This window comes from Canis lupus, chromosome 24 (genome assembly GCF_048164855.1).
Source record: "Canis lupus baileyi chromosome 24, mCanLup2.hap1, whole genome shotgun sequence".
Classification (NCBI taxonomy): domain Eukaryota; kingdom Metazoa; phylum Chordata; class Mammalia; order Carnivora; family Canidae; genus Canis; species Canis lupus.
The window spans coordinates 20,166,997-20,190,466 of NC_132861.1; the positions used below are offsets into that span (position 1 = coordinate 20,166,997).

The following is a 23,470-nucleotide window of genomic DNA, read 5'->3' on the forward strand; positions in this document are numbered from 1 at the left end:
CTCCCCCATTTATGACTCCCACCAGGAGTTAACTCTTCCCTGGACTCTAGACTCAAATGCCTTACTGCCTTCTTGGTTTTTGCATCTCCCATGATATGGCTAAAGATAGTAGTATCCTGAGAGTCACCTCCAACTTATCCCTTCTACCACTTCCCCATTTCAGTATGTGCAAATGTGACTGATCCTTCTAGTTGCTCAGGCCAAAAACCTTGGTGTCATCCTTGACTCCTGACTTTCTCTTGTGTTTCACATCCATCATCAAATCTTACTGGTTCTACCTTCGATCCTTTGCCAGACCCAATAATTTCTTCTCACCCCTACTACTAACATTCTGGTTCAAGTCACTGTCATCCTTGACTGAATTACTTCAATGGTAATCTACACTTGGTACTGTAACATGCTCCCAGATGTTCTTTTCAGGACCAAGCCTGCTGGGAGTGTCATCTGCTGAGTTCCTTCCCAGAATGTCCCCAGCAAAAAAGGTGGACTGCCTCACCCAAGGTTATGACCCCTCCCCACGGGCAGCCACATCCAGTAACTTGTCCCTCTGCAAGCACAAAGCCTGGTGCCCTGGCCTCAATTCAGAATGTCTCTGAAGGCCATCACAGCTTCAGAGCTCCTCTGAGATCATGTGAGGACTCCTAAGCATCATATGTTAGATGTGTTAAGGTTCAATGTCTCCTTTTGTCAGGTTCTGACTCCTTCAGTCTCTTACAGGTATTGTTCCTGAGAGCACCTCACAACAACCTTCCTGAAAACAAATTCCACCTAGAGTCTATTTTCCAGACAACTCGACCTAAGATGTCTCCTGACCAATCCTCTTTAGACTGTTCTTGACATGGTGCCTAGTGTGATACTATTAAAACAGGTGATATCATACCATTTCTCCTTCAAACATCTTCTAAAGGCTCAGAATGAAGGACAGTATGTCCTGTGTCCTGATGTGAGTTGACACCCACACCACCTCTCTGACTCTCAGTTCTCTGCCATGCTTCCCCCTTCCACTCTGCTCTAGCCACATTGGCCTTCTTGATGCCAGGCTTGCTCCCACCACAGGGCCTTTGCACATGCTGTTTTCTCCACCTGGAATGAGCAATCTCTAATGTCCATATGATTTAGTCCCCTATTTCCTACATGTCTGTACTTAGATGTCACCTTCTCAGTAAGGCTTTTTTTTGGACATCCTATTTACAAATTCAAACCCTTCCCTCCTGTGCAACTCCTATCCTCCCTGCTTACATTTTCTTCTTTAGCACTTATCACCATCTAACATATGATGCATTTTATCATGTTTTTTTTTTGTTTGTTTGTTTGTTTGTTTGTTTGTTTTGCCTATTCCTTCAATAAAATCTATGCTCTTTCCGGGCAGTTTTTTTTTTTTGTTGTTGTTGTTGTTGTTCATTGCTGTATGCCTAGAGCCTAGAACAGTCCCTGGTATGTAGTAGGTGCTCAATGAATAAACAAATTCTGGAAATGCACATTTTGTTTAATTCATGCAACTATAATCAAAATATCATTTATCTGTTTAAAGTATCATAAAACCACAAAGAACATACCTGGGCTATGATGTCTATTATTTTCCCCTTGATGTGAACATTCTCAAGAGGAACTGAATTGCCAGAGAAATCCTGAAGGCCAGACTTGATGTTGCTGAAAGGTTTGGTGTCTGCTAACTGATAATCTACACATTAAAAATTAAAATGTTAGCATTTAAAACCATCCCTGCACTGCCTGTTTTTGTTATCTTAATTGTTATTCCTTCCTCTTCCCTTTATACATTGTATTTTAGGAAAAATGGACAAGTAGAATTTTATGATTTTTAATAGCCAATTCTGCAAAGCAAGTGAACCTACATGAGACAAATGGGGGCAGCCTTCATAACGGACACTCTGCCTTTTTAATCTAGAGACCATGAGGACTCATCTCGAAAATTTAGAGTCATGCAATTACTTGAAAGACCTACATTTAAGCATACACAAGTACAGAGAAGTCTCCAGAATTTATATGTGTAGTTTATGCATGAATCTAGATATCTCCATTCCTTGACCTATAATTTTGATTGGTCACTCACTATTATTTATTGTGCTGCAAAAGCTTATCAAACCAATAGGAGGCTCCTTAGACTTTCAAACCAAAGCCCACTAAATCAAATTTCTAATATAGCATATGGAAAAAAAAGTTCCCCTTCTATACCAGAAGGAGCAAAAATACAGATATAATCAGATATATTCTGATTCTCTTCCCAGATGTTTCATTTAATGGCTTCCAGAGGAAAACCAGGAGTCATTTTCTTATACATGAAGTCATGCATTTCCAATAAAAAATAATTTGATCACAGTTAAAAATGTAGTGTGTTTTTACAATGCTATTAATAAATATTATAATAGTTTGGGCTTACAATTTTCTGAGAAAATATCATCCTCTCATATATTTCTACTACTAGCATATAAGCTGCATATTATAATTTTGGGAATACCTTTGCTTAGTGCAGATATTGGTCTCATTTGCAACATAGAGAAACCGAGGCCCACAAAGCTTATGCAGTGTGTTGCATGCTGCACAGCCTAGCAAGTGGCAAGTTGATACTTGAAGCTGAGCTTCCTGATTCTAAAGCTGTGTCTTCTGTCCACTTCACCAACCCCCATTGCACTTTTTGTGCTTCGACATCTTAGATTGCTTCAGTGGTTTTCAGCACTGGCTGTCCTGAGGTGCACGAGCTCAACTCAGGCATGTTAACAAAGTAATATGTGACTCTGAGATCACTTAACCTCTCTCAAGTATCCGGAGATAATTTTTACGAAATAAAAAAGGAAATAAAATATTTATCTATGAGGTCATAGATACAGTTACTGAATATGAGCATGAATTCCTCTAAAAGGAAAACAGCTGAGTTCTCTAAATATCACATAAGACAGCATTCAAGAAAATTGTCTTACCTTCAACGTTTGAAGAATTTGAAAACTCAGGTCTGTATTCCTCTAATTCAGTAGTATTACAAGGATGAAAGTCCTTTACTTCATCTCCAGGTATACAAAATTTAATAATATATTTCATTTTAATTTGATTGGTTTTATATACAACAAATTCATCATCCTACAACCAGCAGAAATTAACGGGTGGGGGAAAAACCCTTATCAGCAAATGTTCTCATAAAAGCAGAATTACAGGTTTGCTAATTTAGAAAATATTGAATTGAGGGAGTCACAAATATGTAATAATTATTTAAACTTAAGTATACTCAATAAAAATGGGAGCCTCTCTGCTTGTTTCTTGAAATAAATACCTCGAAGTCTGTGGTGACAGTGGCTGTTGTTTGCACACCATGGACACTGTCATAACCTGGTGGTGCTTCTGTCAAGGAGAAGTCTCTTTTTTTCAAGTCCATGCACTTCCCGAGGGCTACATCACAGACAACCAAGAGCCTACTGCCATCAATCTCTCCTGAGTGGGAGTACTTGACACTCGTACTGCATTGGGAAAGGAAGGAAGTATGTGTTTGTAATTTATGGTTATGGGCCAACAATATTTTATTATCTATTATCCATCTCTACATGTGAAATACTGTGTAAACAACTTTGCTGGTAGAATGTTCCAAATTTTACTGCTATTGAAATGTCTCTGAAGATTCAATTTAGAACTTTATTGTTCACTTACTTGTTTAAAACTTCAAAGTGAAAAACACATATGTTGCACTTCTGTTGTGGTAAACAGTACTGAAATTGCTTTCTTCCAAAGATAGATGGATTACACTGTTTTCCCAAATCTTTATTAATTACTAAAATACACACATTTTGGTATGGTAAACATACCAAAGTGATGGAAGAGAAGGAAAACCCTTCACTTTTTTAATTCAGAAAAAGTAGATTACTTCTCTGCACTAAAGCTCAGTGAGAACATGAAATACCATGTGAATAAGAACTGGTCAAAGGGAAAAATGGACTGTATTCTCAAAGAGCCTTCTGAATCCAAATGGAGAAACAAAAATTTCAAATGACATCTAAATGAGAGGTTTTGTTTGACTTTCTTCAGGACTCGGCAGCTTAAAAAATGCAACTTTTGCAATTAAGGAGCATAGGTCAGGATACCTTTGGGAGCAACATTCTGGAGACAGACCTCTATTTTTCCAAATATCAAGACCCAAATGTAAAAGTGTTTGTTCTATCCCCTCTAAGACTTTCCTCTTTTATTTATTTTTTAAAAGTATTTTATTTTTAAGTAATTTCTACATCCAACACAGGGATTGAACTTAAAATTCTGAGGTCAAGAGCCACATGCTCTCCTAACTGAGCCAGCCAGGTGCCCCAAGACTTGCCCCTTTAAAAAAAAATCAATGTCCCCCATTCTTCCTATAAACTTCCTTCCCTGTGACAGCCAAACCTGTGACCCTTGACCTTGTCCTGGCTTCTTTCCTCTCCACCCTCTGCCTTTCTAAATGACTGCCTCTACTTGCTTGCTTGCCCATCACCCCTCAGCCCACTGCAGTTTGGCTCCTCCAATGAAACCACTCTGTCCAAAGTCACCAATGACTTTAATTTGGTTAAATTCAGAATGCCAATTTATTTTTAAAAAATTATCATTTAAAAAATTTTACTTTGAAATATTTTTCAAATATTTTAAATAGACAGGAAAGAGTCTAAATGTTCAGTTTCAAGAGTGATGATAAGACAAACAACCATATAGCTACTGCCTACTTTAAGAAATAGAAGATCATCAAGACGTCTATGTTGCCCTGTGGCATCAATTTCTTTGCCACCCAGAGGTAATCTAATTGCTATCTTGGTTTCTTCTGTATATTATTTTTTCTTTCTTTTATAGTATTGATGTATAGATAACTGTCCCTCAATGATATGCTTAGTTTTGCTTGTTTTGAAATTTACATACACCTAGAATCATATAGCAACTTTTTGCTCCATGTTATGTTCCTAAGGGTCATGGGTTAGACATGTGTAGCTGTAGTACACTTGTTTAAACTGCACATAGGACTCCATGTAGGAGTATACCAAGATTTTTTGATCCATTCCCCTATCAAAGGACATCTGCATGATTTCTAGTGTTCTGTTAATATAGTTTTCTTGGCCACTCCTGTACATGTGTCCTGGTCTATGTCTGCTTATCAAGGTGGTGATTCTCAACCCAGGATGCACATTATAATCATTCAGGGAGTTTAAAAAACAATTGATATCCAAACCTCAGCCCTGGAGATCCTAATTTAACTATCTGGGGAGAAGTCAGCACCAGCAGTGTTTATTTTATTTTTATTTTTTATTTTTTTATAAAGATTTTATTTATTCAAGAGAGGAGAGAGAGAGAGAGAGAGAGGCAGAGGGAGAAGCAGGCTCCACACAGAAAGCCTGATGTGGGACTCAATCCCAGAACTCCGAGACCACGCCCTGAGCCAAAGGCAGAAGCTCAACAGAAGCTGCCCAGGCGTCCCACCAGCAGTGTTTAAAGGCTCCTCCAGGATGGAGATCAGTAGGGGGTGGGTGAAATAGGTGATGGAGATTAAGGAGTGCACTTGTGATGAGTGCCGGGTGATGGATGCAAGTACTGAACACCTGAAAGTAATATTATACTGTACTAACTGTAATTTGAGTAAAAATTTAAAAAAAGTACTTTAAGTGAAAAAAAAAAAATCTCCAAGTGAGTCCAATGTGTAGCCATGATTGAGAATCACTGTTGCCTGGTTCATAGGCCAGCTAATCCACAGGATTCCTAAGTCATACCATCAACTATACTCTTCAACTATAGCAGATGATGCCAAAGTTTTCTCAAGAGGTTTCATCAGTTTATACTCTTACCAACAGGGTATAAGGATTTAGACTGTTCTAGAGACTTACTAACACCTAGAGATGTTAAACTTTTTGTTTTTGCTGTTAAGTGTAAAATGTATATTATAGTTTAATTTGCATGTTGTTGATCACTAATCTTTTCAAATGTCACTGTCCATACATGTTTTCTCTTCTATTAGGTTCCTATTCATGTCTTTTGTCCATTTGCATATTGAACTCTTTATCTTTTTCTTACTGATTTGTAGGAATTCTTTAAATACCCTGGATAACAATCCTTTGTCCTGGGCCTGAACCCAGGCTCCATTCTATATTAGCTTTGTGACCTTATGCAAGTTACTTAACCTCCATCAGTCTGTTTCTTTTTCATAAAATGTCACAATACCACTTGTGAGGTTTACAGATAATGTCCATGAAGCACTTAGCCCAGTGCCTCACACAGGGCAGGTGTTCAATATATTGTGGCTATGATGAAGAAAGATCTAAGTATTAACAAGGATATTGAAGATGAGATATTATTCTAGGCATACAGAGTTTATTTATAGTAAGTTGTTTCAAGAAGAGGTCGTGTGCTGTAGAAGTAAAGATTGCTGGCCCTGGAGAAAGACAAAATGCTGTGTGACCTTAGGAAATACAGCTCAATGTCACTCAGTGTTCTCTGTGATATGGGGTAATAATAGAACTGACCTGAGAGGGTTGTTGTAAGGAGTAAGTGGGTAAAAAAATGTAAAGACACTCAGGATAGTAAAATCACTAACATAATTTAAAATATAATTTTCCCAAATATCCACTACAAAAGACATGTTTCTTTAGTATACTGAGGAAACTGGTTGCTTTCAGTGATCTATTTCTCAGGTGAGAAATCCCTCACAAAGGAAAGATGGAGCAAGCCACATACCAACTACTTGGTTATAAGTCCCTGGTGATGGGTGTAACAGGATTAAGGTTATAATATATCAAATATATAATATACTAACCTGAGTGAATCACTGAAATATATTCCACTCCCAAGATTTCCAATATCTGTCCTTTTTGTGCCACGATCTTCAACTACTTTGGGTAAAAGTAATCCACTAAAAAGAAAATGACATTGCAATGATTTACTACAAGCTTTTATTATGGCCTCATAATTCTAGCAGAGACAGGTGCTATTAAAGGACATTAAGCTAAGTGAGATAAGCCAGACACAGAAAGACAGATACTGCATGACCTCACATATATGTAGAATCTAGAAAAGTCCAACTCAGAACCACACTGCAGAATGGTGGTTTATAGGGGTTGGGGAAGATGGGGAGATGCTGGCTAAAGGGTATAAATTTTCAGTTAAGATAAATAAGATAATACCCATTGCTAGGAGCAAAGCTTGTGTTCTTACCATAAGGAAAAAAAGAAAACCATGTCAAGCGATGGATGTGTTAATAAACTTGACTATGGTAATCATTTCAGAAATGTACATGTACATTAAATCAAGTTATACATCTTTAAAAAATCACCTTGTACAACCTAAATATATACAATTCTCATTTGTCAATCATACCTTAATAAAGCTGGAAAAAATACACCAATTAAAAGACAATAAGTAAATAAAGAGCATGAAATGAAAAGAAAAATGTATTTCAGAGTAATCCTACAGAAGGAGTTCCAGGTGCTATTCAAGTGTATCAAGCTATGGAAAGTTTCTCATCACTGTTTTGACCAGCTCTGAGATGCTCCATTTTTCCTGCCTCAATGTGCTGCCTCCTACCTGTCAAGACCCCCAGCATTCAGGAGAATCATGGTTAAGCTCAAGAACTTATGTAGGTGCCTACTGGCCTCCTAGCATTGCTAAGAGCTCTCTGCAATCAAAGTTAAACCATGGTTATCTCTGGGAAGATGGGTAAAGGAGACTTCTGTTTTCATTACATAAACATCTACTGTTTGAATTTTGCATTATGAAATATAATTAATTTTGTAAAATGGCTTCGGGTTTTAGTTCTACTTAAAAGTTTAAAAAGTATTTTTTTTTAATTAAGGAAACTATTTTTTTTAAGATTTTATTTATTCATGAGAGACAAAGAGAGAGAGGCAAAGACATAGGCAGAGAGAGAAGCAGGCTCTATGCAGGGAGCCCAGGGTGGGACTTGATCCTGGGACTCCAGGATCATGTCCTGAGCTAAAGGCAGATAGACGCTCAACTGCTGAGCCACGCAGGCATCTCAACAAAACTATTTTTCAGTTAGTCCCTATAATTTTAATTTTTAAAAAAGGTTTTTATTTATTTATTTATTTATTTGAGGTAGGGGGAAAGAGCAGAGGGAGAGTGACAAGCAGACTCCATTCACACCAAGCATGGAGCCCAAGGCAGGACCCCATCCCAGGACCCTGAGATCAGGACCTGAGTCGAAATCAAAGAGTCAAACACTTAGCCAGCCAGCCACCCAGGCATCCCTAATTTTAAATTTTTAAATCTTTGTTCCATGTAGAGTTTATTTAAGTGTGAGGAATGAGGTAAGGGTCCAATTTTGTATTTTTTCCAGGGAGAAATCTGTCCAAATATATAGTATTGAAGAAATGATCTTTCTTCTACAGAAATAAGAGCTACTTTTATGATATACTGAACACCTCTATGTTTACATTTACTTTTGGATTCTTTATTCTGTGATTCATCTGTTAAAGGTACCACTTCATTTTTTTTTTTTAAGATTTTATTTATTTATTCATGAGAGACACAGAGAGAGACAGAGAGAGGCAGAGACACAGGCAGAGGGAGAAGCAGGCTCCAAGCAGGGAGGCTGATGTAGGACCTGATCCCGGGTCTCCAGGATCATGCCCTTGGGCTAAAGGTGGCACTAAACCTCTGAGCCACCCAGGCTGCCCTCCCACTTCACTGTTTTAATTAACATAGCTTTATAAATATTTTCAGTGTCTGGTTAATTCTCCTTCATTAATCTTCTTTTTCAGAATTACTTTGGTAAAGTCAAATTTTAAAAAATATATGTGGTAGAAATCAGCTTTTTATTTCTTAAAAAATATCTTGTTAGCACTTTTATTGTGATGGCTCTAAATTTATAGGCTAATTCAAGTAAAACTGGCATCCTTCTGATTAGTGCAAGTCTTTTTTGGGTCCTTCATTGGCAGTTTAAAATTTTTTCCAGATAGATCTTGTATATTCATGTTTATTTTTAGGTATTTTTTTCTTCTTACATATTTAATTAAGGATCCAGATGTAATCATATCCTCCCCTGCTCCCTGTGTCTACAGTTCAGATCTAATATTAAGTGGTTACTCAAAGCAAACAAAAAATTAGAGTTATGTTTTGAATAGATACCTCACAGCATCTGGGTACTCTAATTTCTAGACCTTTCTCTGTAAGTATTGGATGTTCTCTAGATTAGATACATATAGAAGAGCCATCATGAAATAGAGAATCCTCTTTTTTCATATGATACTGTTTTCAAGAAGCAAGTCATACCTATGCACTACGCTTTTAAATATATGTAATAATAAGTACACAATTTAAATTATACTTATAACAATTAAAATGTTCCATTTTCTCTGGAATGCAATAGCTGATTTTAACTGAAGAGACTCATGTTCTATAGAAAAAAAGAAAAGAAAAACAGTAAAACATTTCATCTTCACGAGACTGAAACATTTGGAAAATAAAGATGGTATCCTCTTACCGGGACAGGATCCCTATAAAGCTTTGTACAGGAGATCCATGAAGTAAGGGCTTTACATTGCCAAGCTGGCTCAAAAACTCTGTGGCTTCATTCACTTTGCCAACTCTAAATATCTGCAAGATGTCCACTGGAACTTGGCTGTAAAAAAGCAGAAGAAAAACCTTGAGATTGCATAATCAAGAGCAAAATAAAAAATCATTATTAGCATTAAACCCAAAATAGCCCAAATGGCCATTATTATGGAATGGATTCAGTGAATCAGAACACAACATTTCTTGGAAATATTATGTAGCCATCAAAAAAAAAATCACACTCTTTAAAAATACAAGGATATAAAGTAAAATTTGTAGTAAAATTAATTTTAAAAATAGGTCACAAAACTTTATGCAGAGTATGATCTCAAATTTTGTCAAATATATAATATATGTAATATATATAATATATAGATTGAGTTCATTCATGCATGCATTCATTCACTCAACAAATACACTCTGGAGGTGCTTGGTTGGCTTAGGCTGTTAAGCATCAGATTCTTGATTTCACTGGGGTCATGACTCAGGGTCATGAGATCAAGCCCTGGGTCGGGCTCCACGCTGGGCATGGAACCTGCTTGGGGTTCTCTCTCTGCCCCTCCCGACCTTCTGCTCCCGCAGGCATGTCCTTGTGTTCTCTTTTTTCCTCTCAAAAAACCAAAACCAAAACCATTCTGTGGATATCTATCCAGGCCCTGGAAGTCAGATAACATGGTCTCTGGCTTCATGGCGCTTACATCCTAATAGAGAAAGACAATAAAAATTAACAAATAACTGATTTTAAGTTCTACTCACAAGCCAACCAGGTTCAAAGAGAGGATGCTCAAGAAAGGCCTATCTTTGAAAGTGACATTTATTTTATTGTAACATAGCATAATACAGTATATATTTTAAGACCTAACTGGTTGTTTTGGGAAAATAAATTGGCCGGGTCAGGAAGCAGGAGAGACAGCAGTGTCTGCAGTGAAGGTGGCAGCAGTGTGAATGAAAGAAGCTAATGGGGCACAGATACTTTGGAGGCAGAACTAACAGGGTGTGCTGATGTGGGGATGAAGGAGAGTTGACAATACCTCTGGGTGGGTGACCAGGATGGGGAGGCATGGGGAAAGACTGGGGTCTATGGAAGGACACAGCTGCAGGGCAGAGGAGATGAGAGGGCCTACCCAGCATGTCTTCCCAACTCCTCTTTCTTTGGCATCACACTGGTAGCTTGAAATTAGCTGGGAGTATTTACACCACAGAAACCAACAGTTATTACAAGTCAGGACTTCTATTTCAGAAGGTTGGCTTACTAGACTACTAGGTGTGAAGAAGAATCAATAATTCAATTTGGGATATATTCTACACCAACATGTTAACAGTGATTATATTATTTCTGGGTTATCCCTGGTGGTAAGATTTGGGTGATCTTTAATTTTCATCATGTTTTTACATACTGTCTAAACTTTCAGCAAAGAACATGAATTTTATTACTAGAAAAAGTTAATATGAAACAATCATCATTAGTGAAATGAAATGGAGAAAATCTAATTCTTCACAGCAGCAAAACCTCTCCAGAGGGAGAGATTCACTTTTGTCATATGAATAGTCAACATCACTTGGGTGTGAGGTAAGATCTCCAAGGCCTGCTCAAGAGGCATTAGATTATTAAACTGCACTCTCCTCCCTGTGCTTGAAGAAGTGGCTCTTCCTTCTCTTTGACTCCCTGGAGAAAGTCAGTTACTCCCCTCCTGATTCCACTTTCATTGTTACTAGTTTCTTAATTAGTATTAGATCCTAGCAGATACCTAGGGGAGGGTCAAAAATCAAATCAAAAGAAATAAAAATAATTTGATTATATATAAAAGCAAAACCTGCAAAAGATTTATAGGAAAGGATTTTTTCAATTGGCATAAAATTCACATAACTTAAAATTAACTATTTTGAAGAGTACAGTCAGTAGTATTTAGTAAACTCAAAACGTGCAATCACCACTTCTATCTAAACATTTCAGTACTCCAAAAGATACCCCATGGCCATTTAGCAGTCAGTCCTCCCTCCTCTCTCTCCTGGAACTAGGCAACTTACTTTCTGCCTCCATGGGTTCAATTTATCGATTCTAGATATTGCATATAAAAGAAATCATACAATATGTGGTCTTTTGTGTCTGGCTTACTTCACTTAGCATAATGCTTTTAAGAGTTACCCATTTTGTATTTTGTAGCATGTATCAGTACTTCATTCCTTTTTTGGTGATTAATACTCTTTCTATATTATACACACACACATATAGATTATATACACACATACATACATACACACACACACCCCTCATTTTGTTAATCTATTCAACTATTGATGGACATTTGGGTTATTTGTACCATTTGGCTACTGTACATAGTGCTGCTGTGAACATTCATTTACCAGTATCAGTTCGAGTACTTGTTTTCAGTTCTTTGGGGTATATAACAAGGAGTGGAATTGCTAGGGCAGACAAGAATTCTGTGTTGAATTTGTTGAGGAACTGTCAAACAGCAGCTGTACCATATTACACTTCCAAAAGCATTGTATGAGGGTTCCAATTTCTCCACATCTTCATTTAACACTTACGATTTTCCGTTTGTTTGTTTAAAAAAAATATACCCATCTTTGTGGGTGTAAAGTGATGTTGAGAATGGCATTTGAGGATGACTAACCAGGAAGGTAGAACTCAATTTTAGATAGGTCTGAATTAGTCCATAAAGGGAGGTGTGGGTGGGTCTGGTTCTACCAAGGTGCCGGAACACCAGTTCTCAAAAAAATAGCAAAACCTACCCCAAACTCTGATTTGCACCATTTGTTGATTTTCATGGTATTAACATTGCCATCATAGCCACTTTCCAGTTACTAATGGTATACAGTTCACAAAATCCCTAAAAATATAACAACTGGCCCCTGCATTGGTACTGGGGGCAGAGGGTGCAGTTTACCACCTTTGGCTCTAAGCAGGGTATGAGGCTAATTAAAGCTAACCTGACCCTTTATACCTAATGATAGCTGAGATGCTAAAAAGTCCAGAAGAAAGACTTCAGGCAGGGGAGTGCTGAGAGGTTACATTAGTGGAATGAATGGCCAAACCAATGGAAGTCAGTTCCACCCCTGAGAATAAACCCATCAAATTGGTTTCTGAAATTTGAAGCTGGGTCCGCACTCTCAGAGGAACCAACTAATGCCCAGTGGTGGCTTGTCTGAGCAGCTGATCCACACACGGCTGCTGTTACAGCTGCTGCCCTGGCTTGCAGAATACACATGAGCACAAGACACAGGGACTCTTTCGGTCAACGGGGAGATGGATGTGACTGACATTTAGGAGTGTCATATCTCTTAACGTATTTTCCAGACTTTCAACTATTTTCATGCCATGGGGGGGCTGTTTTAGAAGCTGCCACACACATGGTTCTGCATCTTAAAATCTTAATTTAAATGGATTTTCCTATAATACCCTTCAAAACAAAAAATACCATGTGATCTAAAAATTTTTTTTTAAAGATTTTATTTTTTTTATTTATTCATGAGTGACACAGAGAGGAGAGAGAGGCAGAGACAGGCAGAGGGAGAAGCAGGCTCCATGCATGGAGCCTGACGCGGGACTTGATCCCAGGTTTCCAGGATCATGCCTTAGGCTGAAGGTGGTGCTAAACTGCTGAGCCACCAGGGCTGCCCATGATCTAAAATTTTAAAACTTAATTCTCAGCAAAATTAGGTAAACTTGAAATTAGAGTGGACTAGTAGGGAGTGTTTTCAAGCATAGAATACTGTCCCAAGCTCCATTATATACAATTATCTACATTTATACATTATATACATTTATATTATATATAATATATGTAGGGATCCCTGGGTGGCGCAGCGGTTTGGCGCCTGCCTTTGGCCCAGGGCGCGATCCTGGAGACCCGGGATCGAATCCCACATCGGGCTCCCGGTGCATGGAGCCTGCTTCTCCCTCTGCCTGTGTCTCTGCGCCTCTCTCTCTCTCTGTGACTATCATAAATAAATAAAAATTAAAAAAAAATTTATATATAATATATGTAATATTATTTTTTTTTCTTGTGAGTGTCAATACTTTATTTTGGTGTAAAGACGGGAAGCTGGAAAATAAACTGTATTTAAATTTTTCTTCGTTCCCCCTCACGCTGTGGAAACCCCCTCCCCCCAGAGCTAATCTGTTCAAACTCATATATTAAATAAACTCAGATAAAAATTACAGCAGCAAAACAAAAGCACAGAAACAAGAAAACCAGATGGAGAAGGTAGCCGGGACCAGTAGTGTCTCTTGGTGTGGATGACTGACGTGCTGAACAGGAGCTTTTGTTTCTGTTTTTTCCTTTTCTTTCCTCCTTTCTCTTCAGAGAGGGGATCTGAAGTAGCTGGTGTGTCCAGTTTCATGAAGGCTGCTTCAATAGCTTGGCTGAAGGAATTTTGGAAACTGGGCACAGGAACACGGTCTGAGTTATCACTTCCCCATCGCTGTCCACAGGAGCAGGAGAAACTAAGCTGTCTTCATCTTTTTTTTGAAGCAGTTTTGGGCCACACATCTGCTTTTGCTTTTCCAACTCTCAGCATCTGAGCAAAGGAAGGGAAGGGAGAGTCTTCTTCCAGACTCCTAACGCAGAATGAAGGACTGCCCTGACTGGCAGTGGGTGACAGAGAGGTCAGCATAAAGTCTGCTTGGGAACCTGGACTTCTGCTGAGACAGGGAGAGGGCACCATGGCCCTCAGTGCTGGTGGGCCCCAAAGCAGAATCAAAGGTGCAGGTATAGGAATTGAAGGCAGGAAACTGCTGTAGATTCTCTAGGAGAATGTGGACTTCTGGGTACTTGCCCTGTTTCTTGTTCTCCTCCATCTCAATCCTGCGTTCCTGCGGCATTTCTCCCAAGCCTTCCTCTGGCGCTGCCGCTTCCTCTTTTCAGTGTCATCTGAGAATATCTCTAGGGTTTCCTTAGAGACCACAGGAGGCTGCAGATCTAGTTCACAGATGCTGAACTCACAGGTAAGTGGCAGATGAGAGAGGTATCTATGGTGCTGTCAAACATCCTAGGATATGGAGTAGTCAGAGATCTCCACCACTACTGCCAAGATCTTCTCTGGGCTCTGCTCCAGGCTGCCGTATTCCCTCACAAGGCAGCTCACATTCACAGGGTCCAGGAACATGTGCTGCCCGTCCTCCGCTTGGTAAAAGTAGTAACAAGGAGAGCTGCTCAGATGTGTGAAGCCTGGCTTGCTGATGGGTTCCTGCTGGCTGGACTCAGTACAAATGGTCCCCTTTCCAAGACTGTCATCTGCTAACTCTGCGTCATTACAAGCCTCAGGCTCTGGTTCAGACACTGCTTCCTCTTCCTCTACCAGAGGGAAAGAGAGAAGGTCGAGTGCTTCAAGAAGAAATGAAAGAAGGGACAGACATGTTCATCAACAACATGTTCATCACTGTGCTGCCCGTTGTTGAGAGCTTCGGCTTTGCGGATGGGATAAGGAAGCAGATGAATGGTGTGGCCAGCCGGCAGCTGGTGTTCAGCCATTGGGAGATCATTCCCAGCGACCCCTTCTGGGTGCTGACCACTGAGAAGGAATACTTGCACTTTGGGGAAAAGGCTGATTCTGAGAACCAGGCCGGGAAGTACATGAACGCAGTGCGCAAGCGGAAGGGTCTTTACGTGAAAGAGAAGATCGTGGAGCACGCAGAAAAGCAGAGAACCCTCAGCAAAAATAAGTAGCTACTCTACTGGCAGGTTCTTTTCTTTATAGTAAAAGCATCACCCAGGGTTTGATCCTGGAAACACTTTTTTATGCTGCATTCTCTCTGTGTGTCCACTTTCAATAAAGTTGGTCCTTATGAACATTTACACACACATATTTTATGTAGGCTCTATGCCCAGCAAGGAGCCCAATGCATGGCTTGAACTCGTGACCCTGAGATCAAGAACTGAGCTGAAATCAAGAATCAGACACTTAACCAACTGAGCTACCCGGGTGCCCTCCAAGCCCCATTATAAGCACTGAAGAAAGTAATTTGTCATCACAACATAGTTACCTTGTTACTAGAGGATTAAACAGGTAATTAAGGAGAGTAGCTCTTGAACAGGATCTGAATAGTATAACATAATAACAGATCCTAAGACATTTCCTTTATGCATACCTGTGATTATTCTGTAAAACCTCTTTTCTAACTCTCAAAAATTCTTCAGTGTTCTGCTCAACATGCTCAATTTTGCATCTCAGAGCTCGGTATTTGGCAAGAGATGGAGGACTGGGTTTGAACAAATTAGTTTCACAGACATTAACCATGTCTCTTATTAGCTGTAGATGGAAATAATAAAAGATGTCAGAATCACTACATTCAAAATATTTATAGCACATTACACTTTATCAAAAAAGATTGGAAAAATAAGGTTTTTGTCCCCAAAGTTTTTTTTAAGGTTTTATTTTTAAGTAATCTCTATACCCAATGTGGGGCTTGAACTCACGACCCTGAGATCAAGAGTTGCATGCTCCACTGACTGAGCCAGCCAGTGGCCCCTCTCCCAAAGCTTTTGATCAATATTTATGTGAGTTACATATTAAAGGTAATACCTTTATATATATTGCACCCTCAGTGACAGCATACTATACAATAAGAATAATAGTGTCCATCAGGATAGCATATCATTGTTGATAAAGTGTTTTCGGGTATAGCATTTCTCTAATCCACACTACAGCTCAGGTGTTATTTTCCTCATCGTATAGATGGGGAAAGTGAGACTCTAAGAAGCTGAATTAAGTGCTCAAGATTCCACAGCAAAGAGGGGGTGACTGACTAAGTAGGAGCTCAGATCATCAAAATTCAAGTCCAATTCTGTTACCAAAATCTCATTAAGCATGTTCTGTATGCCAGGCATTGTATCAGGTTTGAGAGATAGAAAAATGAATAAGACATGGTTGTCTTCCCTGAAGGAACCTAATTATATTTAGTATACTCCACAGGTCATGGGGCTTGGAGGATGGAACACAGCTCCCAGCTCATCTGAATTACATTTATTATGGGGATGTATTGGTTTTACCATCTTTGAGATGAAAGAGACATGACAGGGGAGCCCTATTCATTCTGCTGCCACACATCTTTATAATTCAAACACACCAGCCATAAAAGAAAAGGTTGATGCATTTTCTATATAAAAGTAAAAAACTCAACCACCACCCAAAATTCACCATAAGCAAAGTAAAACAAAACAAACTATAGAAAATATTTGCAACTCCTTTCCCAGACTACGCTCCCTAACTTATTAATAGGTCCTAAAAGTCATGAAGAAAAATGGCAAGATCCAGAAGAAAAAGGGTCAAAGGACATGAGTAGACAGTTCACAGAAAAAGACACATAAACTAAACATAAATCCTGTAACTGAGAAGTCATTTCTCATCCATAAAATTGGTAAAAATCTGAATGTTTGACAGATACACTTTTGGTAAAACTATAGGAAATAGAAACTCTCATTCACTGATAGTGGGAGGGCAACGAGTAGAACTTTTATGAGGGAATAAGATGAAATCTATCACAATACAGATGCATTAATCCCATAAGCCAGTGCTTCTACTCCTGGGATCTCAGAGACACTCTTGTGTAGGTATGAAATGACAAATTACAAGCATATTCATTTTGGCTTTGTGTGTAGTAGAAAAGTCTGGAAACAATCCTAATGTCTGGCAATAGGGGATGCCCACACAAGGTGGTGAATGAAGATGCTCTCTTACATGCTGGATATGTTAAGAGGGGAAAATGGGTGCAGAACAGAAAACATGGTACATAACTTCTTATGTAAAAAAAGTAGGGAGGAATAAGTATACACGTGCATATTTATAGTTATTTGCATAAAGAAAATACAAAGACAAGACACTAATAAAAATGGTTCTCTCTCGAGCTGGGGAGTTGGAGTGGGAGGAGGGGACATGTTAGAATAGAGATTGCTCAGAGTATACTTTTTTTTTTTTTAAAGATTTTATTCACTTATTCATGAGAGACACAGAGAGAGACAGAGAGAGGCAGAGACACAGGCAGAGGGAGAAGCAGGCTCCATGCAGGGAGCCCGACATCCTGAGCCACCCAGGCATCCCTAACTTTTATATTTTTGATAGGTAACACATGTGCATTATTTCAAAGTCAAAATTATATTTAAAAGGTATACTATGGGGCAGCCTAGGTGGCTCAGCGGTTTAGCGCCGCCTTCGGCCCAGGGCGTGATCCTGGAGTCCCGGGATTGAGTCCCACGTTGGGCTCCCTGCACGGAGCCTGCTTCTCCCTCTCTCTGTGTCTCTCATGAATAAATAAATATAATCTTAAAAAAAAAAAAAAGAAAAAGCATTTGGATGGACACCATATATACCTTTTCAGTAGCAGAACCAGAAACTGAGGTTCTTAAAGTTCTTAAAGGTGGTAGGCAAATCATGAAACTTTAAATTTGGAAGGCTCCTTTATCATCTCATTTACTGGTTCATCTCATTTGTTGATCTGTCACTTATTTTGGATTACAGACTACTCCAGGAATCTGTTGAAAGCTATAATTTCCCGTAAACATATAAAGTTTCATATCCACAAACTCTTCTGAAGTCTACGTCATAGATTTATGGTCTTGTCCCAATTCCTTCATGCACAGATGAGGCAGCTCAGAACAGGGAGTGACTTGATCTCATCCAAGGTGAGGGGGACACTGTGGCTGCCTTCCTCTTTGCTAACTGAGCCTTGCTCCTTCCCCTACAGTTCAAGGGAGTGGGCTCATTTCTGAGGAGTCAGTAATTCCACTCTCCTTGCCAGTGACTGGCTTAGAATGTGCATATGACTCAGTTTTGAGCAAAGAACTGACCAAAGAGTCTGCAGGATGGGGGGAGATTGTTCTGAGAGACAAGAAAAGAAATACTCCATTTGGGATGCTATGAACAACCACAGCTATAAGGTCACATAAGGTGAGCCAGGCTGAAAGGGAAGCTCAGCTTACAGGAAACACAGAGATGGAAAGAGGCTGTGATAATTCTACCTCTGAGTGACTGGAGGAGCAGCCACTCACAGCTGGCTTTTTGTTATACAGGGTGACAGGTGTCCTCATGGTTCAAGTCAATTAGAGCTTTCTGTTTCTTTTGTAAAAAGAATCCTAATTCATCTCCTTGAGATAAGGAATCTAAAGGACTCCATAAAAATCTGCTTTTGTTCCTTCTCCTGCTTCTATTCTTGCCAGGACCTGCACTTTACATGTGCCTGTGATGTAATCAGTGTGTGTTCTCCTTTGAGGGGACAAGAAGTTAATGATTTCTCAAGAAGAGATAACATCTAACAAAGGGCCAGGCGAGAAGGGCCTGATGAAGCTATCGTATGACTGTCCAGACCACCAGAGTTAGACATCTCCATAAGACCCCCTGGCTCTGAGAAATAACACCTGGGCCCTTGTCTTTGTTCCTACCAGTTCCTGGGGGCCTGAGAGGACACAGATGCCAGACCATGATGCTCAATAAAATCCCCAGACCCCAAGCAAAGATAAGACTCCCTCCTTTCCTTGCTGAGTCTCCCAGACACAGTCTGTACCTGCAGTCTCTATATACCTACAAAAAACTCTGCTTTCACCTCATGCTGGCTTATATTTGATCTCTATCCTGTGAGCAGCCAGGGACTCTCTCTGCTGGTCCTGCACGACCCGCTCTGGGTCCTCAGACCTGGCCTGTGGGCATCATTCTAATGTAGAAAATTATTTCACAGCGTAGCAATTCTAAACATATCTGCCATTGTACTATTATTCCAACACATTCATGTTTGGAAACATGGTTCAGATAACTTCCATGAGGACCCAAAGCATTCTAAAATGGTTCAACGTTTATTTTTTGAGCCAACTTTCGGATTCAGTGATACCTTATTAATCACATTTGGAAAGACCCTTCCACAATTTATTATAAATTGAATTCTTTTTTCAGAGATTTACCTGGCAGAGGTCCTCTTTCTTAGCTAACAGTCTCAGGTCTACTTCCTCAGTTGTTGTGCCTTTGTGAGGTATTAATCTGTAGAACTCAGTCATCATTTTTTGCAATTGTTCTTCTGTTTCTCCATTTTTCAATGCTGCCTTTACTAGAAGTAGAACTCCCTCTGCCTTGCTCACCTTTAAATGGAGGACAATATACGCTTATTAAATAAATAAATAAATCTTCAAAAAAATCAAATCAAATCAAATCTTGACAATCAGGGAGAGAGTGAAGGAACATATGCATAAAAATATCTAAAACCGTTTTAAGATATGTCACAACTATTAGTTAGTTTTCTACTGACACCAGCCATAAGACAGATGCCATACTTTCAGGAGATGTGTCTTGGTTGTGATGATGATGCCACGAGAAGCCTTCCAAAACTGGGCTCAGCTTAACTAGAGGGAAAAACCAGAGCCTTCAATACCTGTGACTGTATATCTAGATCTATACCTACATGTACATCTATATCTATGTCTACAATGGTATCTATATTTCTGTCTATATCTGCAGAGAGCAGAATACTAATGGAACCAGAGGAGACTTGCTGTTCACACAAGAAATTCAGAAAAATGTCAGAATTGAACTGGGAACAAAATCCAGCAGAACATGTTTCTACTTACACAAGTACTGTTTGGGCTTTGCCCCAGAAAACCTTTTTCTCCCTGAAATAAACTAGTTTAGTTCCACAGAACACTGTATTATTTTACCATAACAATGCAGTTGCACAAGTTGTACCATTGGGAATATTTTCCTTCGTTTGCTCTTTCGATCATACAAAGTGAAGAAGAGTATTTTCTGGAGGGCTGGAAGTATCCCAGCCTTCCCCTAAATGGTCACATGTTAGGAGACTGTAAGGCAGTGGCTCAGACTTGGGTCTGAGCATCTGATCATGAGGACCAAGAGCAACCTTGTCCCTCAGGCCTGTTGCACATCTGGGGACCTAAGGGGCAGGCCCCCTAAGGAGCCAGCACCAGACACTGCGCTGGGAGCTGCTCTTGGGTCTGACGCTTTATATGTAAGAACATCTAGCTGTCCTGGAAGCCTGTTTTCCCCTCAGGGCTCTCAGTGTTCCCTTTTCCCAAGGTAAGAAAAAGCCCATCAGGAATGCACCCAGGAGAGGCTGGACTGGTGCCCCAACGCATGTGGTACCATGTCAGCAGCTGAGCCAGACAGCAGCTGGACACAAGGCGGGTGCTGCTGCAGGGACATTGTGACTCACGTCATTGAGGCTAATCCTGTTCACAGGCTTGAGAAGCAGACGCCCCAGGCAGCCCAGAGCTTCTGCCCAAACCATCTCCACCAAATCGCTCACTTCTTTGCTCAGAGCGCTTGCATTTATTACCTCCTCCAAAAGCAACTGCAAAAAACAAACAAACAAACAAACAAAAAACCCCAGCAACAAAAAGTCTCATAAGTGGGTTGATTTAAAACCAAGAGGAACAGAGACAAGAGAAGAAATAATTAACTGCAGTCACAGAGAGAGTCACAGGCAGCCAAGGGATTGGTATCTGTCTGCACCTCTGCTTCCTGCCTACACGCTCCCTATTTCCCCCTCTTCCTTTTATTCCCACTTCATGTTTCCTTTTGACCCTTCCTTTGCTTTGTAAGCTTTAGGCCTGCTAGTGGCATCAAAGGTTAAGTGGCATTAAGGATTAAGGATGCCTATTCCACACCTAGGTTACAAGGAAATCTGAAAGCCTTGGAGGTATGTTGCTGAAACAACCAGGTCTGTGGCTCATCCTTGAACTCACTCCCCACCATGCTTCCTTGTCTGTGAGTTTACCTTTCTTGTTCTTTTTTTAAAAATATATTATTTATTTATTCATAGAGACGCAGAGAGAGAGAGAGAGGCAGAGACATAGGCAGAGGGAGAAGCAGGCATCATGCAGAGAGAGCCTGACGTGGGACTCGATCCAGGGTCTCCAGAATCACACCCTGGGCTGCAGGCAGCGCTAAACCGCTGCACCACCAGGGCTGCCCACCTTTCTTGTTCTTAACTCCCACTTTCTCCCGTCAGGTTTTTATTTGTCAAAAGAAAACATTTCTATTAAAGATATTCAATCAATCACACAAAATAGCACATAAAAATAAATCTTACTGCCTGAAGTTTTTCGGATGCTAATTGGGTTGCTTCAGGTGTAAAATGTTCCCTTAACAGAAATCCTTGTTTCTTCAGCTCTTCAATGTAATTTTCATAGTATTCACTTGCGTCTGCAGAGGTTTTCTGCACAGAAAACTTTCTAGTCTGTGAATTATAGTGTGGAGCAAAATGTTAGGATGCGAGGTACAATAACTTATTAACCGGTGGATCCTTACTGATCACCTCCTTACACACCGTGGGGAAACAGAATGTCAATAAAGCATTGGATCTCTGCCAGCAAGAGTTTAGTAACTAGTTTTTTCAAAGAATGACTTAAATCTTCAATTCTTCACTAAACAGCCTAATACCTGAAAGTAAGAGGAGAAAAGCCTGAGCAAGTACAACAGGCAGAAGAGATGCATTTGATTCACTGAAGTCACTCAAACAGGTTCAGAGACTGCATACTCACTCTTACTTTACATATTTGTCTGGCTTTGAAGTCTGGCTTTCAAACTTTTTGGAAATGAAAAAAATTAATCAGGGGAAGGGAAAAAAAGAAAAAACCTCAGAAATGAGGTCTTCCCACCAACAGTGCAAGAGGGTTCTTTAAAAAAAAAAAAAAAAAAAGATCATTACCTTGTGGCCATTGGCCAGGAGGAAGTGTGTGGATATGAGAAAGGCAGGGTCTTCAGGGTCCTGGCAGCTCTGCAGTTCTACCACGGCCACCTCCTTACCTCCCTTGGCCCCAATCTGGAAAATAGGCTATTCCTTCAGAAGCTGCATTCGTTAAATAACAAACGACACATACACCATTTAAAAATGTTGATTATAAAAACTAATACAAGGGGCACTTGGCTGGCTCAGTAGGTTAAGCATCTGCCTTCAGCTCAGGTCATGGTCTCAGGGTCCTGGGATTGAGCTCCCACATTAGGATCCCCTCTGCAGGGAGCCTACTTCTCCCTCTCCTTCTGCCCCTCCCCCTGCTTGTGCTCTCTCACTCTCTGACAAATAATAAAATCTTAAAAAAAAAACAAAACTAGTACCAGTTGATTTGGAGATATAATTTAGAAAATACACAAAGTATAAAGGGGGGATCCCTGAGTGGCGCAGCGGTTTGGCGCCTGCCTTTGGCCCAGGGCGCGATCCTGGAGACCCGGGATCGAATCCCACACCGGGCTCCTGGTGCATGGAGCCTGCTTCTCCCTCTGCCTGTGTCTCTGCCTCTCTCTCTCTCTGTGACTATCATAAATAAATAAATTTAAAAAAGGACTGCTTTTGCTGCATCCCCCCCCCAAAAAAAAGAAAGTATAAAGGGGGCACCCCCGGTGGCGCAGCGGTTTAGCGCCACCTGCAGCCCGGGGTCTGATCCTGGAGGAGACCCAGGATCAAGTCCCACGTAGGGCTCCCTGCATGGAGCCCGCTTCTCCCTCTGCCTGTGTCTCTGCGTCTCAGTCTCTCTCTCTCTCTGAATAAATAAATTAAAAAAAATGTTTAAAAAAAAAAGAAAGTATAAAGGAAAAACAAAAATTACCTAACATCATACTACAGATATACAATTCCTATTAATGTTTTGGTATATTTCCTACTGGTACTTACTTTTACTATAGATAAATCTGTATACATTTAAACTGTACCACTTTTTATATTTTCTTCATCATAGAGGGAATTTATTCTCAAGTTACATTTTATTAAAATATCTAAAATATGTAAATGGGGCATCATTTCAAATGCTAGGGCTTTCACTTATATATTAGAGAAAGAATTTTCTCCTTTTCTTTTTAATGAATAGTAATGGAAATTCAACATGATATAAATACTTAGTGTCAAGTCTACTCCAAAAAAATATATGAACCAGTAATAAACAGGAGAGGAGATCCTTTACTTTTAAAGTCATGTTAATATTTTGTACTGTTTATATTT

At 39.8% G+C, this 23,470-nt stretch overlaps 1 protein-coding gene and 1 pseudogene across 3 annotated transcripts in view; both read right to left on the bottom strand.

Moving 5' to 3' along the window:
* PARP4 (poly(ADP-ribose) polymerase family member 4) overlaps nucleotides 1-23,470 on the bottom strand; it is a 95,634-nt gene that overhangs the window by 60,273 nt on the left and 11,891 nt on the right. For 2 of the 3 annotated variants that reach the window (XM_072795850.1, XM_072795848.1), the window contains exons 6-15: nucleotides 22,187-22,300; nucleotides 21,569-21,715; nucleotides 20,690-20,827; nucleotides 19,431-19,604; nucleotides 15,632-15,792; nucleotides 9,449-9,586; nucleotides 6,764-6,859; nucleotides 3,284-3,467; nucleotides 2,937-3,093; nucleotides 1,557-1,681 (exon numbers count right to left, since the gene is read on the bottom strand). In XM_072795850.1, the coding sequence (XP_072651951.1) occupies nucleotides 1,557-1,681; nucleotides 2,937-3,093; nucleotides 3,284-3,467; nucleotides 6,764-6,859; nucleotides 9,449-9,586; nucleotides 15,632-15,792; nucleotides 19,431-19,604; nucleotides 20,690-20,827; nucleotides 21,569-21,715; nucleotides 22,187-22,300 (1,434 nt within the window). The remainder of the gene's footprint in view (nucleotides 1-1,556; nucleotides 1,682-2,936; nucleotides 3,094-3,283; nucleotides 3,468-6,763; nucleotides 6,860-9,448; nucleotides 9,587-15,631; nucleotides 15,793-19,430; nucleotides 19,605-20,689; nucleotides 20,828-21,568; nucleotides 21,716-22,186; nucleotides 22,301-23,470) is intronic. The other variant, XM_072795849.1, reaches the window with a different exon arrangement.
* LOC140615861 (E3 ubiquitin-protein ligase RNF10 pseudogene) lies at nucleotides 13,502-14,850 on the bottom strand (annotated as a pseudogene).